Source organism: Dermacentor silvarum, unplaced genomic scaffold, assembly GCF_013339745.2.
Source record: "Dermacentor silvarum isolate Dsil-2018 unplaced genomic scaffold, BIME_Dsil_1.4 Seq357, whole genome shotgun sequence".
NCBI lineage: Eukaryota > Metazoa > Arthropoda > Arachnida > Ixodida > Ixodidae > Dermacentor > Dermacentor silvarum.
In genome coordinates this window covers 36,204-64,140 of record NW_023606106.1, presented here as the reverse complement: position 1 = coordinate 64,140, position 27,937 = coordinate 36,204, and the positions used below count along the sequence as shown (strand labels likewise).

The following is a 27,937-nucleotide window of genomic DNA, read 5'->3' as shown; positions in this document are numbered from 1 at the left end:
AACCGCGGTCCGGTACAAGCTCGAGGAAACAATAGACGACAACCACGTGTACACTCGGAAAGCATTTATTACGACTGCAACTAACACTTCGACCAGGCCAGCTAGCTATAGTTGACATCGCTGAGGGTTCCCTCGAAGAGAATAATACACTAGGTAAAGAAGGGCTTCCGACTTACCAACTGGGGAATAGGGGGGGCCGCGGCGTTTGCCGCGGCAAGAACGCGGTTGACTAACCACGTGCGGGAATACGGGAGCGACGGCGGAGACTTCTGCCGTCGCCGCTTGCTGGAGACCAAAGAGACCCGGGCGATATCAGCGGGCTCTCACGTGACCGACCCGGTGGCGCTGATAGCGCTTGCGATTCCCGCGGAAGGAAAGTTTCCCCTCTCCCAACTCTCCCTGGCACGCATGCGCTTGACGCGACGTTCGCTGCCCGTGCGGCGGTTATGGGACCCGAGGGTTCCCACATCCTTCCACCCTTAAATATTGCCCTACGGCGGAGAAATCGCTGGAACGACGTATTGACAAAGTATCCGGGCAGATGCGATGGTAAACTCCGGCAGGAAATGGCAGAATCCACGTTGATAGGCAGCACAGTCCTGTGTGGCGGCCGCCCACATGTGGCAGCCGTCACAGTGGTTGATGATGACGGGGGCTGAAGATGGCTTGCCCTCCAGTTGTGCGCCGCAATGTCCACCCGGGAACAGCGGGTCAGAACTTTCTCGAAGCGGCGCGCGCGCCGGCTCGATGAACCTCGCACCGACGCATCCTCGGGGGGTGTATGATGGTGGGCCTCCCTCATTGTGGCTGCCATGTGCTGCTGCATCGGGCCGCGAACAGGGAGGCGCCAAGACAGCAGGCAGGGACGTGTACCATGGCAGCAATAGCAAGTCGAGGCGGCTTCACTCGTTCTGCAAAGTCGCTCAAATGCACTCCACAAACACTTAGAATTAAGGCAGTAGAGGCCGCCGCAGCGTCGGCCATCTGACACGATGCTGAACCCCCCGTCTACCGCATAGCTTTATGCGGCAACGAGGAAAAAAAACAATCCAGTTCGTTTGAATGAAGTTATTCGCTTCAACCGAATTTTTCCGCTCCGATCCAGCGTGAAAGTGGGCGATGCTCGTATGAACAAAGCGCTCTATGGTCCCCCGAGATTTCCGTTATTCCGCCCGCAAAATATTGAGTTCATCTAAACAAAATAAGCTTTCTGTTTCGAATGAGGTTTCTCCGCATGGGCCAGTATAGTAAAACTAGCGAATCCGGTTGCACCCGCTAAATGTCACGGCACGGTCGTCTTCGAACATGCGACCGGCAGCTCCGCAGAGCCTTAGGCCTAATCGCGTCTATGACGGATACCAATGCCACAAAAGCCCCATAAAGGGTTCCAACGAGCCGCCGCGAGGAGATGCAGGCCTAGCTAAGTGGTCCCCGCTCACTGCTCAACCCGCAGCTTCTGAGCCGACTCGTGGGACTGCGCCCCGCTGACGTCCTTGCCAGCGTTTCCGGCACCCGGTTCCCAGAGCCAAAGATACAGAAAGGATGCTATTTACATATGTACAGGGAAAATCGACCACGCGTCGGCTGCTGCACTCACTCGCTTCGGGCGTACTCTTAGGAGAAAACTCGCTGTAACTCTCAGCGTCTACACGAGTTCGGCAACACTGGTGCAGCGTTAACTTGCACTCAAGAAAGCATACGCCCAATCTAGCTAGCAATCACGCCTTCGGTCAAGGCCTAACGCTGGTCCGGACAAAGCCTTCAGGCTTCCTCGCATCCGAACCGATCGTCGTCCCGTTTTCCAAGAGCGTGCCCCACGTTGGGAACGCCAAAATGTCGGGATATGGGGGATGCCAACGGCCCTCTGCCTCGACACACTGAGCCCCGCGGTTGGCGCATGCCTGCACATCAACCGCGGTCCGGTACAAGCTCGAGGAAACAATAGACGACAACCACGTGTACACTCGGAAAGCATTTATTACGACTGCAACTTCTGGGTTCTTGGCATCTCACAGGAGACCAACCACCGCGGGTTCGAGCTTAGCGAGCCACAGGGCCACGTCAGTCGTCGCCTCCAGCACCGCTCGCGCGCGAGCTCAGAGGCCGCAAGGGGCTACCGAGCGACGCTCGCAAAAACACAGTAAAGCCCTGAGTTGACGGAAACCGTTTACTGAAACCGTCGGCACCAGCACTGCACAAACGCCCGCACAGCGGGGAGCCAAAGGGGTCTGCACCAGGGTGAAAATACAATAACAGGTGCCTATAGCACGTCGCGGCGAGAGCACAGGCTCAAGCTGGGACACGCCGCTAGGAAAAGTCCCGGCGGCTATGCTACTTGCTCTGGCGATAACCAATGGGTCAACTCGCGAGAGCACGGGCAATATCCTTCGGCTTAGGCTTTCGGCAAGTGCGGCTCGGCGGGGTACGACCTCGCGCGAGCACTAATGGCACCGCTCGTCGGCTTAGCGTCGGGAAAGGATCAGCACAAAGTACGCGCTCCCCGCACGGGCAAAGGCACCGTGCGCGAGCTCCAGTCCTAGTCACAAAGGTGTCAGCGGACGAGAGGAAAGCATGAACGTACCGTACGCTGGTCTCGGAGAGAAGTCCCGAGGCACGCTCCGCCGCTAGCAGCCGAAAACCGCCCGCCTCGTCACGTCAGCGCCCCGCCCTCAGCGAAACCGCCGCGTGCACAGCGAAACCGCCGCGTGAACAGCGCCACTGCGGGAACCGGTTACGCAGAGGACGGGGAAAACCAGGGGACGGAGAAAACCGGGGGACGGCAGAACAGGTGTTAGCACGCGCAATGACGCCGGCGCAACCCTCAATCCCCACAAACTAACACTTCGAGCAGGCTAGCTAGCTAATAGTTGACATCGCTGAGGGTTCCCTCGAAGAGAATAATACACTAGGTAAAGAAGGGCTTCCGACTTACCAACTGGGGAATACGGGGCAGAGGGGCGTTTGCCGCGGCAAGAACGCGGTTGACTAACCACGTGCAGGAATACGGGAGCAACGGCGGAGACTTCCGCCGTCGCCGCTTGCTGGTGAACAAAGAGACCCGGGCGATATCAGCGGGATCTCACGTGACCCACCCGGTGGCGCTGATAGCGCTTGCGATTCTCGCGCGCCGCCCGCGGAAGGAAAGTTTCCCCTCTCCCAACTCTCCCTGGCACGCATGCGCTTGACGCGACGTTCGCTGCGCGTGCGGCAGTTATGGGACCCGAGGGTTCCCACAACCTTCTGCGGTGCGACGGAATGCGAAGCGGTGGCGTCGTGTTTGGCACGCTCAAATTCACGGCGACGGCGAGGCAATATCGAGCGCACGGGTGCGTGCGTGCGAGAGTGCGTGAGGTGGGCTTGCATCCCTCGGCCCGGCGATCTTGCCGCCGCGGGCGTGACCTTTCCCCCTTCCTTCATTCAAATTTGATCCCGCCACTTGCTGCAGCTGGCCTAGCCCGCCAAGCCGGCACTCTCCTTTTCCAGTTGATGTTGCCAAAAAAAATAGTTTTATTTGTTCAGCGCACTGGCAACGACACCTTTGGTTACTGTGCAAGTCTCTGCACTTCACTTCACTAACCTGACACTAGGTGTCACTATACGACGCCATCGTGTCGCTCGCTCTTCGTTTCCGACGCCTCGCTCTTGTGCGATATCACACGTGTCCTCGCATTCAGTACCTGGTGTGACATTCCAAGGATGATTGCTTTGACGAAGCAATGCAAGATATTGACTTTTGAGGACAAAATGGCCATCTTGTGGGGATGCGCGACTCTAATGCGTCCCCTGATTTTGTTTTTCCCGCATAGCTCGCGTCTCCTGTAATCCGGCTTCTCCGCGTGGCTAAGTGCCGGCGGTGGTCTTGGTGGTTGCGGCACATTGCGAGAGATGGTACGAGTGTCGGAATGCTAACGTCACCGAACGGTGCGGTGACTTGGCAGTAAAAGGTCGAAGGCGCTTCCTCTTCGGGTGGGGGTCGGTGAGCGTTGCGGACGTCCCGCGCGTGCGCCGATCCATGCTTCGCGAGACCGTCTCGCGTGGCTAGGAGCAGTGCACCGCTATGGACGAACACGGATCGTTCGAACGCGCCGCCGTTCGCGTGACCGTACACGTGAACGACTAGGCGATGGTGTCATAGCATGGGGCGAACATATTTGCTCGCTATCCGCTCGCAGTGAGTTGGACTTCCTTGATTTGTCGCGCGCCCATGTGAATGTTCTATGCGTAGCAATTCGTCTAGCGTGCATTAGTGCATGAAAGGTGCAATAAATGCCCCTTTGTTTGTTTGCACTACTGTGTTGTCGTTCCTTTGTCCTAAGAGCGCGTGTGAGATCCCACAATCTTAGACGCCGTTTCTGGAGGCCAAAAAAAGGAGGATGTAACTGCCAAATTTGGCATCTCAGCTATTTTTTTGTCCACAATTTTAAACGTGAAAGATGAGATTCGCAGCGCTGTGGAGCGTGGCACGGACGTCAAGAAGAAGTTGAAGTCATTAACATATGCCGACGTCGACAAAGCTGTGTTCACATGGTTTATGGACATGCGGGCACGAAACGTACCCATCAACGGCGCTGTTTTGCAGCGAAACTCAAGGGATTATGCTTGTATCCTGGACTGCGATGATTTAAAAGGCAGTAACGGGTGGCTCGAAGTTTTTAAATGCAGCTACTGGATCGTCGGCAAAGTGATCAGTTTCTTTTTCGAGTTTTCGTGCCGAACCTGCATATAACGAAATCCTCTTTATAACGAAGTTTTTCGGCAATTTGTCAATTTCGTTATATCTAGTTTTAACTGTATAAATGCAGTTGTTAGTTAAGCGCTGTGTGTGTCCATTGTGCTGTCTTTGTCAAATGCGCTGGGAAAACATTGATTGCATTGTGACAAGGATGTTTATTGGCCAGAAGATGCAGATGTGCATAAACTCCTCTGCTGCTACACAGGTGCCCCCAGCGTGTGAAGCCAACCTTCCCTCACGTGCCAGTGTGGAGCTGCCACCTGTGCAGGTGGCGGCCGAGTATCTGCAGGACCCAGGTGGGCCCTCGCAGAGGGATGCTGATGGTGTAGTGCTGCGTCGGGGCTCCTACCTCAGCGCCCTCGCCGAGATTGGCACGTTTGAGCACAGCCTCACCACCGACTTGCTCAACCACCTGGTGCTCGTGCAGAAGGTCTTTATGAAGGTACTGAACCCAATCCTTGTTTTCAAATTGCTGCCTTCAGAACACTTCTTTTAGCCATGTAGGAAAGAAAAACAAATTTTGGTCACTGATTATCCAACTTTTGCAGCGGGTATACTAACCAGTAAGCTGCGAACATTCACACTTGGAAATTTGTGGTGGATTCTGGGCACCATGCGGACAGGTGCTGGTATGTATTTCAGATGACACAGATGGCAATGCTGCACCAAATGACTGTGTGAATTGCAAGGAAGGCAGTTTTTGAGAAGATGAGGATGGTGCTTCCTTGATTCCTTACCTCGCTCGTCTTGCAGTGGTGCAATTTCGTCAACATTTTCTTGGTCAAAACTAGGGGTGTTTGAATACCAAATAGTAGATTTCTAATCGAATATCGAATCGAATCAAGAAAAGAAGGCTGTATGTCAAATCAAATATCTGAAAATTTAACACAAACCTTTATGCTTAAAAATTTTGTGCAAAAAAAACACAGTGCTGCACATGCTCAGCAGGCTCGTGCTCATTTCCTAACTATTGATAATATCTGCCGGTTCAGTCATTGGTGGTAGCTAAACTATGAGCAAAGACAGTAAGAGCCAAATCTAGTGTCAATCACACCACACAGCATGTGGTGTGTGGTCATGGGCCAGTTAAAGGATGATGAAAAGGTTGATGGTGTGGGCCTAAGGCGTGCTTTTTACAACTTTGCCTGTGCTCTACTTGGAAGCAAACATTAACCCTTTGAAGGTCGAATTATTTTGAAAAAAACTTTCCCAGAATGTCAGATTACTTTATTGCGGATATTGAATGTAAAAAATGTATAAAGTCGGGAATAAATAGTGAAAAAAAATTAGAAATAGTATTTTGATGTCGGCATCACTCAGAACTCCAAATGTTCAATAATATTTCAGAGTGTGGTATTCCTTGAAACACGGTTCTACGCACAGCGCCTTATCGCGCCAATCAAGGTAGCGCCAATCAAAGAGCAGCGCCAATCAAGGTAGAAATCTTCCGCCGCATCTGCAAGAGAGTGCCGACAGAGAAAACTCATGTTTCGCGCGCCTCCGTGCGATTATTCGGCGGAACCGAAACCGCGTAAGCGCGTTGATGAGAGAGCGAGAATACCTCGTGATCGGCGCTGAAAACAAGCTAAGACAGCGCTAATCAAGATAGAAATCAACTTCCGCCGCCCCTGCAAGAGAGTGCCGACAGAGAGAAAACTCACGTTTTGCGCGCCTCCGTTGCGATCACGCGGCGCAACCGAAACGCGTAAGCGCGTTGCCGCAGAGAGCGAGAATACCTCATGAGCAGCGCTGATAAACAAGCTAAGACAGCGCCAATCAAGATAGAAATCAACTTCCGCCGCCCCTGCAAGAGAGTGCCGACAGAGAGAAAACTACGTTTGGCGCGCCTCTGTTGCGATCACGCGGCGCAACCGAAACCGCGTAAGCGCGTTGCCGCAGAGAGCGAGAATACCTCGTGAGCGGCGCTGATAAACAAGCTAAGACAGCGCCACTCAATATAGAAATCAACTTCAGCGCCACTGCAAGACAGTGCCAACAGTGAGAAACTCACGTTTCACGCGCCTCCGTTGCGATCACGCGGCGGAACCGAAAGCACGAAAGGGGTGTTGCCGCAGTCTGCGCGACGCACGCGCTGAAACTAGAAATCAGTTCTGTTTATTTCCGCAAGAAGGTAGCACAAATGTCAAACGCTTCTTGTAAGTCCTAAAAGGTGGCAGCACCTCCCGGTAAGCATGCATCGTCATTATGGCGCGAAATTTCAAACGGAGGATCGAAACCGTACCCGTACGGCAAAGACCTTGCGGGACAGAAAACCGCCGCCGTACACATACGGCAAAAACCTTCAAAGGGTTAAGCAAATTCTGCTTGCCATTGCAAGTACTACACACTGAGGTTATAACATTGGTTACAGGAAGCAGCAGTGCTTTCGGTATAAGTCACCTGACCTAACAATGAAAATGAGAGGTTGGGGAATTGAGGGTTGCGCCGGCATGATTGCGCGCGCTTCGCCTGCTCTGCCATCCCTCGCCATCGTTCCCCGCTGGCCTTCTCCGCCCGCGCCGCCTAACCGGTTCCCGCGGTGGCGCTGCGCACGCGGCGGTTGGCGGTAAGGGCGGAGCGCAGACGTCACGACGCGGCCGGTTGTCGGCCGCTAGCGGCGAAGCGTGGACTTCTCTCCGGGACCAGCGCACGGTACGTTTATGCTTTCCTCTCGTCCGCCGACACCTTTGTGACTAGGACTGGAGCTCTCGCACGGTGCCTTTGCCCGTGCGGGGAGCGCGTACTTTGTGCTGATCCTTTCCCGACGCTAAGCCGACGAGCGGTGCCATTAGTGCTCGCGCGAGGTCGTACCTCGCCGAGCCGCACTTGCCGAAAGCCTAAGCCGAAGGATATTCCCCGTGCTCTCGCGAGTTGACCCATTGGTTATCGCCAGAGCAAGTAGCATAGCCGCCGGGACTTTTCCTAGCGACGTGTCCCAGCTTGAGCCTGTGCTCTCGCCGCGACGTGCTATAGGTGCCTGTTATTGTATTTTCGCCCTGGTGCGGGACCCCTTTGGCTCCCCGCAGCGCGGGCGTTTGTGCAGTGCTGGTGCCGACGGTTTCAGTAAACGGTTTCCGTCAACTCAGGGCTTTACTGTGTTTTTGGCGTACGTCGCTCGGTAGCCCCTTGCGGCCTCTGAGCTCGCGCGCGAGCGGTGCTGGAGGCGACGGCTGACGCGGCCCTGTGGCTCGCTAAGCTCGAACCCGCGGTGGTTGGTCTCCTGTGAGACACCAAGAACCCACACTGGCGCCCAACGCGGATTCAAAGGCTCATTAAGCCTTTGTCTGTGCTTAGCCGAGTCAATACGCCTTAGCGAATTGGACTCGCCGCGTTATGTCTGCTAGGCGTAGTGACCTTTGTCCTTTGTTAGTGCTAGCAGACGCCGCGTTGCTCGAGAACGGGGCCAGGGCCCCCCTTGAGCAGCGCACTCCTGCACCCTCGCTTGTAACGACCCCCTGTGGGGACGGCAACGCGAGGCGCTACGTACCAGCTCCCTTTGGAGCAGTAGCGTTGTTTGAAAACGGGGCCAGAGCCCTCTCCGAACAGTGCACACGGGCACATTCGTCTGCCACGGCTCCCTTTGGAATGCCAAGCAGTGCGATGTCGCAGCGCTCCCGATCATTGACTCCTTCGGGAGTAAACGGAGTGCAGCGCGGAAACGGGGCCATAGCCCTCTCCGACTTTTCCCGTTGGCTGCTTCTCAATTGCACAGCCAAAACCAGTGGTATGCCGCGGCCCCCTGTGGGGAACCTTCAATCACGGCGACCACGAATTCCGCTCATACGTCTCCCTTTGGAGTACACTCGGTGGCGCCCAGTGGCACACCGATCGAGCACACACCTGTTGTATCGACACTGGCTGCTTCTCAATTGAACAGCCAAAACCAGTGGTATGCCGCGGCCCCCTGTGGGGAACCTTCAATCACGGCGACCACGAATTCCACTCATACGTCTCCCTTTGGAGTACATTCGGTGGCGCCCAGTGGCACACCGATCGAGCACGCACCTGTTTTGTCAACGCTGGCTGCAAGCGGCCTAAGCAATTCACGTATAGCTGCCTCAAGTGGCAGCTGTGAACGACAGCAGGCGCACCCCGCTAGGAGCCCTTTTTGCTCTGGGGACGGCGGCGCGCCGGCCGGTATCCCTGTGGAAACCGCGCCACTGATCGAGCTGGACGTCAGTTCGTCCTTGCTCGATCTCGCCGCTAACGCGCCAACGGCTCCCTTTGGAGCAGGCGCACAGACGCTGTTGCATAACGCCGCCGAAATGATCCAGGCGCTCTCTGGGGCAGTTAAAACGCTGTCGGCTGTTCCGAAATGCGCTCACCCCGCTGTACGGTTGGCAGTCCCGACCAACAGCGGATACGGTGACCTGCTTAGTGCCAGGGACTACTGTTACTCCCTCGCACGCTACCAGAGAGCTCTGGGTTTGAACGATCAGGATGTACTCGGACGCGTCATCCCTGTTGCACTCACTGACTGGCGGCTAGGTGGTACAGGCTTTCCGGACACCGTGCAACAACCCTCGAGGAGTTCCGCGCGGCATTCCTGCGTGAATTCCTACCCGCTGACTACGAGAGTAGGAGCGAGAGCTTGGGCTACGTACACAGGCTCCTGATGAGTCGCTTCAGGAGTACGTACGGGTGATGCAAGACCTTTTCTTAGTCGCCGAGCCCAATGCTTCGAACGAGGAACGCGTCGAACGGGTGATCAGGCAGGCACATCCGACCTTTTCGGCGTACCTGCGCGGCGGCCGCTTCCGAAATCTGGAGGAATTAGCCGCCGAGGCAAAGCGCATTCAAGGTGACATTATCGCCGCGCGCGCCTATCGCCCACCGCCGCCCGCCAGCGAGGCCCTTGAGCCGAGCTGCGTGGAGAGGGCCTGAGCCCTTTCCCCAACGGCAACAACCCGGCCAAGCTGCCTTTGCGGCTGCAAGCGCGTGTGTTTGGGAGCTGAGCGCGCGCGCTCTCGATCCCTACACGCACGATAGACGGGCAGCCTGTGCTGCGCCACCGACCGAAACGCATGCGCAGGGACGCTTTTCGACCCAGCGCATCGCGGAGGGAAACGCTCGTTATCAAGCGGCGAGCCGACCCCGGCAGGGAGCTGAGGCTGCTCCGCCTCGGGAAAGATACCGCGGCGGAGTACGCTGTTTTCGCTGCCAACAACGAGGGCACATTGCAAGGGATTGCACCGCGCCCTGGTCTCCTGTGAGGTCGGGAAACGGGATAGCAGGTCGCTCGTGAAGGCACGAGTGACCGAACCTTTGCTTGTTCCCTCGGCGTACCGAGCAGGTTTTGTTGCTGGTGCGCACGCGCCGTTTATTCCGGTGACCATTGCCGGCCGCGAATTTTCGGCACTGCTGGACACGGGCGCAAGCGCTTCGTTGTTCGGCGAACAGGTTTTGTCCCACTTGCAAAAGCACGCAGTGCGCTTGCGGGACTGCCGAACGACATTCAATCTTGCGAAAGGCGTGGCCCATTCGGCTGGCGCCGCAGGGCTGACTGTCAGGTGGGGAGAGCGAATGAGACGCACGCGTTTCGTTCATCTCCCAGGGCTCAGTGTTCCTGTGATTCTCGGCCGGGAGTTTCTCCTTAAAACTGGGATCGTTGTGGACATTGCGAATGGCGGCTATCGCGACGGTCAGTTCACGTCGCTAAAGCCGTTCATCAGCCCGCCGGCGTCCGATTCTGCCTGTGCAGATGGGGCGTCGGAATCGTGTCGCGCGCCGAGTTCGGGGGCAAGCCCCCGAGCTTCGCGCTCGCCCGCTCATGGTCCCCTTTGGGATCGAGAGGCACGGCACGAACCGTGTCGCGTGCAGAATTCGGGGGCAAGCCCCTGCGCTATGCGCTTGTCGACTCACAATCCCCAGTGGGATAGAACGACACGGCACGAAGAGGCACCACATCCTCTGTCCGCCTGTGCGGCTCATTTGGATGATGCACAGAAGGCTCGTTTGTCGGCACTGTTACGCGACAACGCAGACCTTTTCACCGATCAACCGGGCTGTACCGATTTGGCGAGCCACGCGATTGAAACTGGTGACGCGCTTCCTTTGAAGTGTAACCCCAGGCCCGTCAGTCTTGCCAAGAGGCAGGTGATTGATGGTTTGCTGGACGAGATGCTATCGGCCGACATTATCCGCCGCTCGTACAGCGCCTGGGCATCTCCAATTGTGTTGGTGCCTAAGAAAGATGGCAGTCATCGCCTGTGCGTAGACTACCGCCGTCTGAACGGAGTGACTCGTAAGGATGCCTATCCGCTTCCTACGATTAGCTCCATTGTAGGAACCCTGGGCAGTGCGAGGTACTTCACTACGTTTGATGCCTCGAAAGGGTACCTACAGGTCCGGATGGATGCGCGTGACCGGTCCAAGACCGCGTTCACGTCCCACAGAGGGTTGTTTGAGTTTACTCGTATGCCCTTTGGTCTATGCAACGGTCCTGCGACCTTTCAGAGACTGATGGACCGCGTCCTCGGGGAAGCAAAGTGGTCATACTGCATGTGCTACCTCGACGACATCGTGATTTACTCACGAACCTTCGAAGAACACTCTGCCCATGTTGCCGATGTGCTCGAGAGGGTGCGGGCCGCCGGGTTGACTTTGAATCCTGCGAAAGCCCAACTAGCGCAAACCCGAGTTCAGTTACTGGGGTTTACGCTGGGCGAAGGCTCCATTGAGCCGGACCGGGAGAAACTTCGGGCAATCCTTGATTTCCCCGCGCCCAAGGACGTACGTGGCCTTCGCCGCTTTTTGGGAATGGCCAACTTTTACCGGTCGTTCATCCCGTCCTGTGCCCGAGTGCAGGCGCCCTTGAGCAAGCTCTTGGGTAAGTCGGCCGAGTGGCAATGGGGACCTGAGCAGCAGCAGGCTTTTCGCCAACTGTCTAGCGCCATTGCGGAGACAGCGCAGCTCAGACTCCCCGACCTGACCAGACCGTTCGTTGTCCAGACCGACGCGAGCGATCTGGGTTTAGGAGCAGTCCTCCTACAGGAATACGATGGCGTGTTGCAGCCGCTGGCCTTTGCCAGCCGCTCCTTGATACCGGCTGAGAGGAATTATTCCCTGACGGAGAAGGAGTGCCTCGCTATCGTGTTTGCACTACGTAAATTCGATGTCTACCTTGATGGTACGAAATTCGTAGTGCAAACGGACCACAGTGCACTAAGCTGGCTGATGCGGCTCCGTGAGCCTGCGGGCCGGCTGGCGCGCTGGGCTCTCCTGATACAGCATTATGACTTTTCTGTGCAGTATCGAAAGGGGAGCACTAACGTGGTAGCTGACGCGCTATCTCGTGCCCCATTGTCCACCCAGAACTTTTCTCCAGGTGCAACAGCCGCTGCCGGTGCCTTAGCGCCAGCTAGCGTCGGGGGCGAAACGAGCGGAGAGAGAGGCGAGTCCGCAAGCGGGCAAACCTGTTTCTCCGCGCTCCAGGCAAGCAGCGCGCAGGAAAGCATGTGTGCGGGGGAGCTTCTCGAAAGCGAACCCATGATGCCGATGGCTGTAGTCCTGAGTGGGGACGAGACCAACCTCCCCTTTGGGAGAATTGGAATCGCTTTCAGCAGGCAAGAGCTACTGAAGGCCCAGCAAATTGATCCGTTTTGTCGCGGAGTGAGCGACGGTCTCAGGGAGACGGAGCGCCGAGACGCTGCTGGTAGTGCGGCGGGCGCAGGGGGGCCGGAAACAGTGTGTGTCGCTGAGTCCCCCGCGGATTTATATTTGCTGGATCATGATGGGCTCCTGCTGAAATACATAGCCGCCGATGATGACGCTGTGGACCCGTTTAAGGTGGTTATCCCCAAAAGTCTGAGAAGCGCACTGTTGCGATGTTCTCATGACGAACCCTTGGCCGGTCATTTGAGTGGCTCTAAAGTTTTTGCGAAACTAAGCCAAACTGTGACCTGGCCTGGCATAAAGCGTGACATTTTTGCTATTGCCATTCCTGCCATGTCTGTCAAATGGTGAAATCAAGGGGTGGCAAGCCGCCCGGGCTGATGAAACCAATCGACAGTGAGCGTCCGTGGCAAGTGGCCACCTGCGATCTTATGGGGCCTTTCCCCAGGAGTAAGCAGGGGTTCACACACCTGATGGTAGTCGTTGATCATTTTTCTAAATGGGTGGAACTGTTTCCGCTTCGTAAAGTGACTGCGCGAGCGGTGCTGGAAAGGCTACAGGAAGTGTTTTGTCGGTTCGGCTTTCCGAAAAGACTGATTACGGACAACGCGTCCCATTTCACCGCTCGGGTGTTTGGTGCTACGTGCCGTTCCCTGGGAATTAATCACTGCACCACTTCGCCCTACCATCCCCAGTCCAATTTGACGGAGAGACTCAATAGAACTCTTAAACCAATGTTAGCGGCCTTTGCCGAACGTCAAAAGGATTGGGCAGACCACTTGAGTGAGCTCGCGTTCGCAGTCCGAACCTCCGAGAATCGCTTAACTAGTTTCTCTCCCGCATTTATCAATTTTGGAAGGGAGTTGGCTAATCCGGTGACCAGTGTCATGCAATGCCAGCTCGGGGACAAGGAAGCGCCGGCAGACTGTTCTGCTTACGCTTCAGCACTTCGGGACAGGCTTTGTTGGGCTCTCTGTAGAGCAAGGCAGAGTTTGGCGTCGGCCAGGGCCCAGCAGAAGGCTCAATACGACCGGAAGCATCGCCATCTTTCATTTAAGGTAGGTGATCTCGTCCTGAAGCGCAACCACGCTCTTAGCGATGCGACCAAGGGGTTCTCAGCCTCGCTCGCTCTTAAGTGGCTTGGTCCTTACCGAGTGGAGAAAGTTTGGTCTCCACTCGCGTTTTGCTGAAGGATCCCTCTTCGGGAAAACTCAGCCGTGCCCATATCGCCGACCTGAAGGCCTTTGCGTCACGGTCCGACGAGCTTGCGCCAGTGCCCAGTGGCATTGCACGCAAGCAACGGGGCACACCCGGAGCAACGGACCGCATTCGGACCACTCACCGGTACAATCTGAGGAAGCGGTCACCTGTGTGATTTCGCGAATTGAACTGAAGGCCCTCAGTAAAATGCGTAGCCTCAGTGGGCTAGCTTCTTTGCGCCCAGTGCACGAAAAGAAGCTAGTCCCAGCGCAGCGTATTGCAAGTGTGTATGTAGTGTTTTAACAGTGTGCATTTTTCCCCCCTTTTTTTAAAGACGCACGCTGAGCGTATTTATGTTTTTATTTTTTTTTGAAAGTGTGTTTAATTTTCGCGTGTAAAGCCTTATAGTTTGATTCATAACGTTTTTTTTTTTTTCCCTTGTAAGTAGGCGAACAGCATTTTTTTTCTCGTTCTCTCTGTCTCTCGTTTTTTTTTTGTTTCTCTCTGCGCTCGTCGTCGCTTTTGTGTTTTTTTGGCGAGGAGCGGGGAGGTGAGGGTCAGTAGCCCTGTCATTCGTCGGTGCGCGGGTGACGATCGACGCGACTTGTGTGCGTGTGTGTGTTACGCGGTAACGACCAACCACAAGGTGCGCATGCAGTGACGGGGGTGCGCGGGTTGGGAGACGCGTTCGGCCATTGGTGCGCGGGCATATGACGCGGTGTGTTGACGGGGACAAGCCGGCAGGGGAACCGATGATGCGGTCAACCACTACGTGCATCCGCACACGACAGGATGATTTCAACGAAGCAATCAGCCATCTCCAGATCCACCGAACATGGCCGCCCGAGGAGAGACACGTGGCGCACCGAGCGCATGGGATTGCCCATGCGGCCGGCTCCATCCACGGTTACCCCACGACCGCGACCACGGGTCACGCACCGGACAATGACCACCTGGACGAGCCAGGCAGACCAGGAGCCACCGCGATGCTTCTCGACCGAGGCACCATGGAAGACACAGCGACGCGTTGGCCGGGAGTTGTCACTGGACCGGGTGCCTTGGCCATTCCGGGGCCGCACGATCGCCGAGATGGATCGGGCGGCTCGGGGAGCACAGATGCCTGCTCCGCCCGACGTGGCGTTTTGTGCCTTGTGCCGTGCCACGGTGTACTTCAAAAGCCATTTCACCGGGGCCTTACACGTGGCGCACAAGGGAGGCCGCGGAGAAGGCGCGTGGGGTGAGCGCCCCGCAGAGACGCCAACCGTCACCTCTACCAGACGCGGACCTCGCGGCCCTGTGCCGCCAACGGCTGAGGGAGAGCGCGGATTTTGCGGCCCTCATGGCTGGACCGCCCGGGCCTAAAGAAGACACGAGCGCACCGGCCCACGACCCCACCACCCACGTGAGCCTACTAATGACGGAACTGGGGGACTTGTTGTAGGAAGGGGAGAAAGACGTACATAAAGACCTCCGTTCTTCTCCGGCGTACTCGAACTAGTTTTCTTGCCGTTTCTTTTGTTTCACCCCCTTTTGTTGGGGGGGTGGGACAGAGAGTGCTAGTTTTTTTTTCCCCTCTTCTCTTCGCAGTAACGTTTTGTGCTCTACCATTTTTTTTTATTGCATGAAAGTGTTTTGTTTTATATGTCGGAACGCAGTGTGTTAAGAGTACTTGCTGGGCTGAGGTTAGCATTTAGCTTGTGCATGAAAGACTCAATTGTCTTTGAAGCATAAGCCCCTACTAGCTGTTTCGCCAGGCTGGTAGGGGGGCATTTAAGGAGAGGAGGATGTGGGGATTGAGGGTTGCGCCGGCATGATTGCGCGCGCTTCGCCTGCTCTGCCATCCTCGCCACCGTTCCCCGCTCGCCTTATTCGCCGCCCGCGCCGCCTAACCGGTTCCCGCGGTGGCGATGCGCACGTGGCGGTTGGCGGTGAGGGCGGGGCGCTGACGTCACGCGGCCGCGTTTTTCGGCTGCTAGCGGCGGAGCGTGGCAGGCTCTTCTCTCCGGGACCGGCGCACGGTACGTTCATGCTTTCCTCTCGCGCCGACACCTTTGTGACTAGGACTGGAGCTCGCGCACGGTGCCTTTGCCCGTGCGGGGAGCGCGTACTTTGTGCTGATCCTTTCCCGACGCTAAGCCGACGAGCGGTGCCATTAGTGCTCGCGGGAGGTCGTACCTCGCCGTGCCGCACTTCCCGAAAGCCTAAGCCGAAGGATATTTGCCCGAGCTCTCGCGAGTTGACCCATTGGTTATCGCCAGAGCAAGTAGCATAGCCGCCGGGACTTTTCCTAGCGGCGTGTCCCAGCTTGAGCCTGTGCTCTCGCCGCGACGTGCTATAGGCCCTGTTATTGTATTTTCGCCCTGGTGCGGGACCCTTTGGCTCCCCGCTGCGGGCGTTTGTGCAGTGCTGGTGCCGACGGTTTCAGTAAAGTGTTTCCGTCAACTCAGGGCTTTACTGTGTTTTTGGCGTGCGTCGCTCGGTAGCCCCTTGCGGCCTCTGAGCTCGCGCGCGAGCGGTGCTGGAGGCGACGGCTGACATGGCCCTGTGGCTCGCTAAGCTCGAACCCGCGGTGGTTGGTCTCCTGTGAGACACCAAGAACTCACAAGGTCTAACAGAAATAGTGGTTCCACAGAGCCCCTCAAAAAATGTTTCGGCGCCAGAGCTCCACCTAACTCTGGCATGGCCGAGTTAAGAACTGTAATCGTCTCTGCTGTGACACCTGTAGCCTGCACCCATTCAATACAACGCATTCTGTGAGTAGTAACAATCTGCTAATGGTGTGCGCTGATGGAAGAAATGTATTGTCTGAGTGTGCGATTACTCGAATATTCAATTTCGAATCAAAAAACACCGCATATCCACGAAGTGAATGATGATGAGTGGGCGAAGCACCAGGGGATCATTCGGGTAACCGTGAATCGCCCTGACGCTGGCAAGCGGACCCAGAGGCGGCGAGAGCGCGGGAAGTGGCGAGAGCGCGGGAAGCGGCGAGAGCGCGGGAAACGGCGAGAGCGGGGAAACGGCGAGAGCGCGGGAAGCGGCGGCAAAACGCCGGAAGCGTTCTCTACCTGAGGTTGGTGGCGCCGATGCTCGGTTCAAGCGCGGCAAGCGGACCCAGAGGGTGTGAGAGCACGGGAAGCGGCGGCAAAACTCCGGAAGCGTTCTCAACCTGAGGTTAGTGGCGCCAATGCTTGGTTCAAGCGCGAGCTTCGCGAGCTCAGCTCCGGGTCCGCTTGCCGGCGTTGCCGTACTGCTGCAGCTTTGCGAGCCCTCAGCTCCGGGTCGACATGTCAGCGTCGCCGTGCTGCAGCAGCTTTGCGTGCCCTCGACTCCGCTTGCAGTTGAGCTGCCACTCTCGCCTTTTCATCCATAGCGGGCGCGCTGTTATCAGAAGCGACCGATATAATCCATGGCTGAAGAGATATCATAAAAAGCCAACAAACAGTGACCCCAAGGACAACATAGGGGAAATTACTTGTACTTACTAACTGAATTAAAAAAATTATAAATTAATGAAAATGAAAATGGATGAAAAAACAACTGGCCGTACGTGGGGAATGGACCCATGTCTTCGCATTACACGTGCGATGCTTTCACCATTGAGGTACCGCGGTGCCGTTTTCCTATCCACTTTCTGAGGTATTTATGTCTTACAACTAGAATTAACCCTGGGAGTGTTAGCCAGCTCCACCACTCACAAACCTAGGCGGCGGAGGTTTGTCCGCCGCTGTTGTAAGTTGTTGTAAGTTCTTGGAATAAATGCCCTTGTGCACCGCAGCGCCCCTAGCGGACTCCATGCAAACCAGAGCTACGGACGACGACGACGAGGGGGGACAAGGCTCGGCCCTAAGGTGCTTCGCCCCTAATAGTGAACATTGTAATAATTCGATTCACAAATCAAATATATACTATTCGGTTTTTCAAATATTCGGGTGTATTTGGGGAGGAACATGTCCGTGGTTGGTGCCCTGACATGCACGGCCTTCCCGCGGCATGGGACCTCTATCGTTACCTATCCGATCTCCATCCAGGTCAACGGGACCAATCAAAACGATTAAAATGACGATGACGTGAGCTCATGTCATCTATTCGCAGCAACCGTGCAACACTCAGAAAGCTGACAAACCTACTCGCAATCGAAAGCAGTTGTACGGGATGGCAAAAATATTGTTCTCGACCACCATCTTTGTGACACACTGTATGACGGCGTCTTGATCCCGATGCCGCTCTTAGACGCGCATCGGTCTCAAGTGAATGAGCCATGGCCCCTCCAATTACAGAACCTTTGACAGGTGACAAATGACACTAAAACCAACAATGAAAAGTTACCTGCTCTTTACCATTGGCATCAACAGCTGTCGACCGGCACAGCACCACAATGGCTATGCAAGGTCCGTGCTTTCGTCTGTCACGCAGATTGGCCTTAAGATAACCCACCCGCTGCAAAGATGAGAAAGGCCTTTTGTATTGTGGAGGGAAACTGGAAAGCAAAGCTTTCTAAGCAGTAAAAGATTGGCATAAGTACAGGTCCACTATTAAATTGAGATCGTCATCGGTATTCAGTACAACAAAGCATTACTAATCCTTTAGCTTGAAGAGAAAATTGCACTTGATTCTATTCAACATTCTATTGATTAAAAAAATATTTTCCAGGTCTTCATGTACTAGAACTGATCTGTAATCAGTGCTAACATCTAATTTGGAGTTTCCTTTAATAAGAGTAGACCGTACTGTACGTATTTATATCTTGGATGTCTATTTACCTAAATTACTGATAGGTTTCTACATTCTTGTTATGCAATGCTAGGATATTCCTGGGCATGTGCAGCATCATGTTTTCTTCCCCAAGTTTTGCAAGGCATTAAACTTTGTAATAAATTTTCCGATATTCGATTTGGTATACCTTGTGTTTTTTTTTTTCTTTTTTCGATTATATTTGACTCGAAATCTACTATTCGGTATTTGCACACTCCTAATAGTTATATCTGATACCCTTCAATATTGGTGAAAATGATATCAGGAGTGGGTTTATGCAAAATAAGCAAAAGAGTGATGACATGTATCAGCATCTCAAGCCACCAATTAATAATTTATGTGAACTCTGAACAGCCTGTTCACCGATACATGGTCGATACATGGCATGTGAACTGATGAAGGTATAAGACTCAGTTTCTGCTGTCACCAGCATGCACCAGCTTGGCAGTGAAGATAGATACAATTGGTGTGGTCACACTGGATCGACATTTGGCTGGCCAGCTTAAGATCGGCCGAACCTAGCTTTTGCCCAAAACACATACCCACATTCGGAATGCGCTTTAGCTCGTCACATTTCCGCAACACAGGAGGTGAATGAGGTTGTGCAGAAGATGTCTGGCACACGGCCACTGCGCCTCTGGGAGGGTGGCGGTGGCAGCAGCAGCAGCAGTGCTTTGGGTGGCGGCCAGCTGCTATTCTCCCTGCAGCTGCGACTGCGGGGCATCCGGCTTACTGCGACGACCCCCACAGCTAGTGCTGTGCGCCTTGAGACTGGCACCCTCGACCTGCAGCTCTCCAACAGGGTGCAGAATGCCTCGCGTGCGGTCACAGCCATGAAACTGTTTGGGAAAGGCCAGGTGGACCTCAGCCTGGCTCTGGGCCAACTGGTCAAGGTAAGCTGGAGAATGAATGCATAAATTACCTGTTTTGAGCTTTCAATGCCTCGCGAGAACTTGAAATTCTTGGTATGTACTGTGAATTTTCATGTTTCTGCACCACCTGAAATTAATGCCATTGACGAAGGCATCTTTTTAAAACCTGGATAGTTTGTTTCATTGGGTAAACCTTAGATGCAGTGCTGGGTCTGTAGAACACTTCACATTTAACACCACACTCTGCTAGGTTGTTACTAAATGTTGTGTGCCCGCTAACAACTACGCAATAAAATTATTTTTCTCATATCCTTTTATAAATTGGGGGCACATTTCATTGAGGTGCACTTTTATTTTCTTACATTGAACCCATCAAAATTGGATGCGTGCTAGATACAGTGGTGAGTTAGAATTGAGTAAGGAGGGTAAGTTTCATGGTTAACATAGATGCAAAGCTTTGGAAATGTTTGTTAGATAGGTGTTCAGATTGGCGTATTGTAGTTCGCATGTTATCACTTGTCACCTACTTGGCACTTGGCACCTACTGCTCTCGATAGCACGTGCCTTGCACCTTTTCATGTTCACATGGTATCTAGCAGGACCCGGGAATATATTCACCGGTAAAAAAAAGAGCCGTTACTGCGTTGGGTAAATTTTTGTGTTTGTGATCACGAATGTTGCCGTCCGAAAATGATACTAAATGGGATCATATCAACAAGGCTCTACTGTATTTCATTTGGTCTGTCACTAGTGCTGCTTGTATTTGTCAAGGACAAGATGCGCTGAGTGTAACTGAATAACGATTTCTTGCGCCAGGTTCTGTATTATTGGAGCTTTCAGAAGCACTCCATATTCTTTTTCTTCGACGCTAAAGCTATGAAGGAATGTTACACGAGAGTAAAAGTAAAACTTCATTGGGAAAGGGTGTCAAGTACATTCTTTATTTCAGGAAAAAATCCTCGGCGCACACACACACACGCAGTCTGCGTTCCATCCCGCCGAACTGCACGCGGCTTGCTCTGTCGATTACTTCACTCACTATTCACTGTCATGCGCTCCCCGCATGTCGACCGCGCACGCGCCTTCCTTGTTCCCCCGCTCGCCACACACCGTTGCCTACTGTCCCGTCCTGCTACTGTACACGGTTGCCTACCATCTCGTGCCTGTGACTCTACCCACCTGGCGTTAGCCCGGTACCCTCACAGATCACGCTCCCCCCCCCCCCCCCGCTCCCCACCTTTTATCCTGTGAAGAGGGCTTCCAAGGCACATGATCACGTGATAAAGGATCAGCTGGTCTCCATTAGCGAGGCCTTTCTGTTTCCCTATAGCCAGGTCTCTGAGTCTGTAGGCATTGCGTCCAATGTGTGCAGTCAATTTAGATGGCCCTGTGCGTCGAGAGGCAAACTTGGCTGTGAATCCAATGGCTGCCTTACTTATTCCGTAGTGTTTAGACGCAACCAGGGACGGAAAAAACAAAAACAAAAAACAATCAGGACAGGAAAGAGCGTCACTTGCAAATAGTTTATTGTGTAGGGTCTCACACATGCTCTTGGGACAAAGGAACGACTACAGAGTAGTGCAAACAATCAAAAAGGCATTTAATTATTGCACCTTTCATACACTAATACACACTATCCGAATTACTACCGATAGAACATTCACATGGGCGCGCCACAAATCAAGGAAGTCCGACTCACCGCGACCCGATAGCGAGCGAATATGTTCACCCCATGCTGTGACACCATCGCCTAGTCGTTCACGTGTACGGTCACACGAACGGTGGCACGTTCGAACGATCTGTATTCGTCCATACCGGTGTCCTGCTCTTAGCCTCACGAGACAGTCCCGTGAAGCGGGCCGGCGCACCGCAATGCGTTCATGCGTGTTGGTCGCCGATCCCAAGCCAAAGAGTGAGCGCCTTCCACCTTTTTCTCCCAAATCACCCCGCCGTTCGGTGGCATTGGCATCGCGACACTCGCGCCATCTCTCGCAATGCGCCGTAAACCACTATGACCGCCGCCGGCGCTTGTGGGGGTCTTCCCCAACCCGTAGCGCGTGTAATCGCAGCTACGCAGGGTTCGGGCGAATAAGGCAACAAGCGAGTCAACTCAACAACGTTTATTGCTGTCAGCAATAAAACACTTGCAGAGGGAAGTCCGCTCTGTATAACAACTAATAAAAAGGCTTGCTCGTCGCGTGTGGTAGTCACGCCAACGAGGTCACTCACGGCTTTCAGCAGGTAAAATCCGTCCGGGCAGTTAGGTCCAGCGAGTCAGAGAGCCCCGGGGGTCTCTCGGTCGCGCTCTTTTATCTTTTTACCTTTACGCGAGGGGAGTGTCCTCCTCGCCCGCCGGATACTTTCCCTCTTCCCGCGCGGGCGCGCGCGTCGCGAGAGGCGAGCGAGAACCGGGAGAGGGCAAAGTGCACTTCTCCCGTGTCCGCTCGGCTCCCGCGCGCGTTGTCGCGCACGAGATGTCCGCCCGATCCGCCGCGTGCGCTCCGTTCGCAAGCGACGGGCGAGCGCCCGCGGGAGAAGGTGGCAGCGTGTGCTCCCCACGCTTAGCCACACGGAGAAGCCGGATTACAGGAGACGCATGAGAGTCGCGCATCCCCACATCCCCCAAACCTTAAATCACTACACATACTTCGGCAAAACATGTCACACGGTCTATCAACGCGCGCATCGCGAACAAAAGTTAGTACATGTGACAGTGGCCGCGTCGAGGAAATGTCCACACACGTTATCCACAACATGCGAGCCGACATTGTCTCTGGGGTTCACCGCTGGCATCCGTTGGTCACAGCACCACCTCTGTAGATTCAGTGGCGTGACTCCAGCCCAGGACTCCGGAAACAGAAACGCAGAAGTCGGCACGAGCAAGTGTCGTTCGTGCCGACGCGCCCTGCCGGCGAGAGGCACTGGTGACTGCCAGCTCTTTTCCCAGCCGCACAGGGTAGCGAGCCAGACACAGGCGGCCGCCGAAATCGCTGCGCGCGCCGAACTAGCCACAGGCATCTGCATCGCTTAGGGTATCTCGATTGTAGTCCGGGGCAGCAGCGCTGATGTGCAGGTGACAGGAAACTCAACGCACTCGACAACACTAAAGTAGTGTGCAAGGGAGAGGAGAGGAATTCGGCATACGCTTCGCCCACGTTGTACGATGTTAAATTCGGCTAGCAAAATATTTCGGGCAGCATTTCAGATGCTAGGTTCACGTGAACAAAGCTTACTTTCTTGTGTCGAATGAGTAATTTCAATTCGTGCGAGGCGAACTAATGAGAGAAGCAATGTGCGACACCTCAACACCACGGTCCACCAGGTTGTGTCCCTCAACGTGCGACAGGCAGCTTTGTAAAGCCTTAGGCCTAATGTGTCGCTACCCTGACACAACGGGCATCCAAAACACCACCTAAAATAGGCACAAGAACAGGCAGCCGCGAGAAGACGTTAGCTCTGTTAGATGGTCCTACCCCGCTCGGTGCACACAGCATCCGAGTTGACGGCGCCCACCGTCCCAGACGCGGTGTCAGAGCGCCCGGTGCCAGGCCGCAATACCAGACAGCATGTAGCGGCACCCGTGGCCCGCTGTCACCCGGCTCCCTGAGCCGCGACTTCTGAAGTCAAAGATATAGAAGAGCTATTTACATACGAAATTCGGACCACCCACGAGGCTTACGTACTCACTCGCTTCAGGCTTGCCAATGCTCTGCGGTTGCTAGGCCTCGCTCTCCCAGGATGCAGACCAGGATGCAGACCAGGATGCAGACCAGGTGGCTCTCGTACCCACGAGTGTACTTCAAAACACTCGCGAAAAGGCTTAGCATGTTGAAAAGTTCAAACACGCTACAGCAACCGTCGCTTTGCTCAAGAAAGCTCGCCGCCGATGCTAGCGATCAAGATCCACGCTAGGAATATGCTTCAGTTCAAACAAAAGTTGTCTCGAACCGAGCAAAAATCAAAATTATCGTCCGATGTCGCAAGAGGCCCCACGTTGGGCGCCAGATGTGGGGTCTCACACATGCTCTTGGGACAAAGGAACGACAACACAGTAGTGCAAACTATGACAAGGAAGTCTAGCACGGCTGTGGATGACGCGAAGGACGCTGACAGGAAGACACAGCAGCGTAGGTTAGCCAGCGCACCAGGAACAGCGTCGAGCCCGAGCCCCACTTCAGTAGCGCTGGCGATCCGGCTCCGGACGCACTTCTTCCTTACATCTTCCCCCCTCGCTGAAGACGGAGCCGCACAGGAGGCCTAAGGCGTCATGAGGACAAAGGGCTCGTGATACGGCTTGAGCCGATCGATGTGGACAGTTTCGCGGCCTCGGCGACGCAGGTCTGTAGGAGCGTCAGAGGTTCGATGACGTAGTTCATCGAAGAAGTTTGCTGCAGAACCCGGTAGGGTCCATGGTATCGGGATACAAACTTGGAGGAGACACCTGGTGTCGAAGTAGGAGGCACCCACAACCAAACGAGAGCGTCAGGCGAAAACTGGGTGTGGGGGCTCCCGTCGTCATGACGAAATTTCTGTAGCACATGTTCTTGCGTTGAAAGGGAGCGAGCTAGTTGCCGACATTCTTCTGCATACCGGGCGGCTTTGGAAACCGGTGTACCCTCTGATAAGTCGCCACGGTAAGGAAGAATAATGTCAATGGGGAAAGGACGGTTCTTGGCCATATAAAATAAAGAAGGGAGAAAAGCCTGTCGTTACCTGGGGTGTATTGTAGGCGTACGTGACATAGGGAAGGATGAGGTCCCAGTTGGTGTGGTTGGAGGCGACATACATCGAAAGCATGTCGCCAAGAGTTCGGTTAAAGCGTTCTGTCAATCCATTTGTTTGCGGGTGATATGCGGTGGTAGAGCGATGAATAATGCGGCATTCAGTGAGAAGTTCATGAAGGACATCGGCGAGAAATACGCGGCCTCGGTCGCTCAGTAGTTCGCGGGGAGCGCCGTGATGTAGAACGAACAGTTGAAGCAGGAAAGAGGCAACGTCGCGGCGGGTAGAGCGGCCGTTTCGGCATACCTCGTGAGGTGGTCTATAGCTGCAATGACCCAGCGATTGCCAGCAGCTGTGTATGGCAGAGGCCCGTATAGGTCTATTCCAACCCGGTCAAAGGGTCGTGAAGGGCACGGCAAAGGTTGCATTGGTCCAGAAAGCGGCAAGGATCAGGCTTGCGGCGTTGACATTCTGTGCAAGAGCGAATGTACTTTTGCGCAAATGTGTACATACCGCGCCAATGAAACCTATGACGTAGTCTGGTGTAGGTCTTGAAGAGACCAGCGTGTGCACACTGAGGGTTGGCGTGGAAAGCGGCGCATACATCAGTGCGGAGCTGCCGGGGTATTACAAGCAGCCATTTGCGGCCATCGGAACTGTAGTTACGGCGATGGACGATGCCGTCACGGATGGCGAAGTGCGAAGCTTGCCGGCGTAGTGCTCGGGATGGTGGGCGTTCAGGTGAATCAGAGATGTAATCTATCAAGATGAAATCCAGGAGTCCTTGCGCTGCTCCAAAGCCATGTCGACAGAAGCGAATGGGGGAAGTGGGTCGTCTAGGACGGAGACACTGACAATGTCGGTGTGGACAGGTGAGCGCGAAAGAGCATCGGCATCGGCGTGCTTCTTGCCTGAGCGGTAGACAACCCGGATGTCGTTCTCTTGGAGCCTCAGCACCCACCGGGTTAGGCGGCCGCAGGGATCCTAGAGGGACGACAACCAGCAAAGTGCGTGGTCAGCGACAACATCGAAGGACCGGCCGTACAGGTATGGACGAAATTTTGTAATGGCCCAGATGATCGCTAGACATTCTTTTTCCGTGACTGAATAATTCGCTTCAGCTTTCGTAAGAGTGCGGCTCGCGTAAGCAACAACATATTCTTGGTAGCCGGGCTTCCACTGGGCGAGCACAGCGCCAAGACCAACGCCGCTAGCATCCGTATGGATTTCCGTTGGAGCAGTTGGATCGAAATGGCGCAGTATCGGTGGTGGTTGTAAGCAGGCGACGTAGCGTCGTGAAGGCCTCGTCGCAAGCCAGGGACCACACGGAAAAATTGGGGTCTCCCTTAAGTAGCTCTGTCAGCCGTCCCATAATCGAAGCGAAATTTCGAATGATGCGGCGGAAGTACGAGCAGAGGCCAATGAAACTACGCAAGTCTTTTAGAGATGTTGGCCTTGGGAATTCTGTAACAGCACGGAGCTTTGCGGCATCGGGAAGAACGCCATCCTTCGACACGACATGTCCGAGAATTGTCAGCTGGCGTGCCCCAAAGTGGCATTTTTTCAGGTTGAGTTGGAGGCCAGCGTCACTGAGACAGCGTAAAACCTGCTCCAAGCGATTGAGGTGAGTAGGAAAATCTGGTGCAAACACTACTACATCATCCAAATAACACAAGCACGTGTTCCATTTGAGGCCTCGAAGAATAGTATCCATCATCTGCTCAAAAGTCGCGGGTGCGTTGCAAAGGCCGAATGGCATCACACGAAATTCGTATAAGCCATCTGGTGTGATGAAAGCTGTTTTAGGCTTATCGTCTGCAGCCATAGGCACCTGCCAATAACCAGAGCGTAGATCGAGGGAGGAAAAGAACTCTGCACCTTGTAAGCAGTGTAAGGCGTCATCGATCCGTGGCAATGGATAAACATCCTTTCGGGTTATTTTGTTTAGGCGACGGTAGTCCACGCAAAAGCGGATCGAGCCATCCTTCTTTTTAACTAAAACAACTGGCGATGCCCATGGACTGTCGGATGGTTCAACGACAGCACGCTTGAGCATTTAACCTACTTGCTCATCAATGACGCGTCGTTCTATCGAAGATACGCGGTATGGTCGCTGCCGTAGCGGTGAGTGAGCACCGGTGTCAATCCAGTGGCATACAGTCGTTGTTCGACCCAGAGAAGTGCTATGGCTGTCAAAGCAGGGCGAAATTTGTCGAGGAGACGGAGGAGGTCATGGCGCTGCTTGGGGTTTAAGGCGTTGTCAATGACGTGGCTGAAAACGTCTTCAGGTGATGTGGCAGGTACGGGACTGCCGGAGAGGTGTTGACCTCGGACGATCCAGAAGGAAGTTCCAACGCGGTAATGGTGTCGTAAGGCTCCACGGTGCCGAGAGATTCACCGCGAAGCAACATAATTGGGAATGGGAAGTGGTTGTAGACAGGAAGGTGAGTCGCACCTGCTTGAAGGCCAAGCAGCGCGGTTGGAAGCGGTGAGATGTGGCGACAAACGAAAGCAGTGGAAGGTGTGAAGACTACGGTAGAGTCGGAGGCAACGGAACAGGATACAGGTGCCAGAACAGGCCAAGCGACGAGAAGGCGACTTCTGCACGGGAGCAATCAATGACAGCTTGGTGACGAGAGAGAAAATCCCAACCTAAAATAATATTGTGGGAACAGTGGGGAAGAACAACGAACTCGACGATGTAGAGCACTCCTTGAATTTCAAGTCTGGCGGTGCACGCAGCCACCGGCGGACGTGCTGTGCTGTGGCCACGCGGAGTAATGGACCGAAGAAAGGCGTCTAGACTTTTCGTATTGAGCGGCATAGTTTTTCGGCAATCACAGATATGGCGGCACCTGTGTCAATGAGGGTAAGCATAGAGACACCTTCAACAGCGACATCAATAACGTTGGGCGGCGAAAGAAGAGGGCTTGAGCGTTGCGACGATGACGCAGTTCTTGCCTCGGGAACTGCGCCGCTTAGTTTTCCGTGTCAGCGGTAGAGGGACGTCGACGCATCGGGGAGAGCGAGTGACGACGAGGAGAAGGAGAACGGCGGTCAGAAACTGGGCGAAGGCTAGGGCGGGGAAGAGGTAAATCGCGGTCTGGAGCGTAAGACAACGGATGGTCGTACGCTGCTGCGTGGGGTCGTCACGTGGGTGAAGTGGACGGCGGCGGCACAAGCGTGCAACGTGTCCGGGAATACCACACGAATAGCAGATGGGCCGATTGTCCGCTGTGCGCCAGGGATTAATTGCTCGATGGACTGGAGGGCATGGTGGCGTGGAGGTAAAAACAGGGCTAGGCATCGGAGGCGGAGCCCGGAACGTCGGTGGGCGTGGTCGTGCGACAGCGTCGGCGTAAGTCAGTGGGGCGGTGAGTTGAGGCGCCCGCTCCAGAGGAAGGACCTCAGACACTTGCTCTTCTATAACGTGTCGTAGGGTCGGACTATGGGACGAACTGGACTCCGGCGGGTTGGAGATAAGGGAGAGCTGGCAAGCAGCTTCTTCCCGGACGAAAGCCTTGATCTGCAAGAGGAGGTTGGAATCGTGAAAAGGAGAGGTCAAGCCGGATAACGATTCCTGATGGGGAACAGGAAGGCAGGTGAGGAGGCGTTGACGGCAAAGCTCGTCATAGCTTTGGCAGAGTTCAATTACTTGGGCAACAGTAGAGGGGCTCTTTGAAATGAGCATCTGAAACGCGTCCTCGTCGATGCCCTTCAGTATATGCTTGATTTTTGTGCCGTCAGTCATGGATGCATCGACGCGTTTGCAGAGAGCGATGACATCTTCGATGTAGCTCGTAAAGGTCTAACCAGGCTGCTGAGAGCGCGACTGCAGACGCTGTGCGGCACGAAGCTTTTGAACAGCAGGTGGGCAAAGACCTCGCTGAACTTTGTCTTGAACACAGTCTAGCTTGGGACTTCGCTTTCGTGGTTGCAAAACCACAAGTGGGCAATTCCGGTGAGGTAAAAAGGGACGGTGGTCAATTTCGTGGTGTCATCCCATTTGTTGTTAAGACTCGCGCGTTCGTATGAGGATAGC

At 54.6% G+C, this 27,937-nt stretch overlaps 1 protein-coding gene across 1 annotated transcript in view; it reads left to right on the top strand.

Annotated features, from left to right (window-relative positions):
• LOC119434973 (transmembrane protein KIAA1109) overlaps positions 1-27,937 on the top strand; it is a 51,982-nt gene that overhangs the window by 1,578 nt on the left and 22,467 nt on the right. Inside the window, exons 2-3 of the mRNA XM_037701966.2 lie at positions 4,938-5,174; positions 18,889-19,194. Of these exons, the coding sequence (XP_037557894.2) occupies positions 4,938-5,174; positions 18,889-19,194 (543 nt within the window). The remainder of the gene's footprint in view (positions 1-4,937; positions 5,175-18,888; positions 19,195-27,937) is intronic.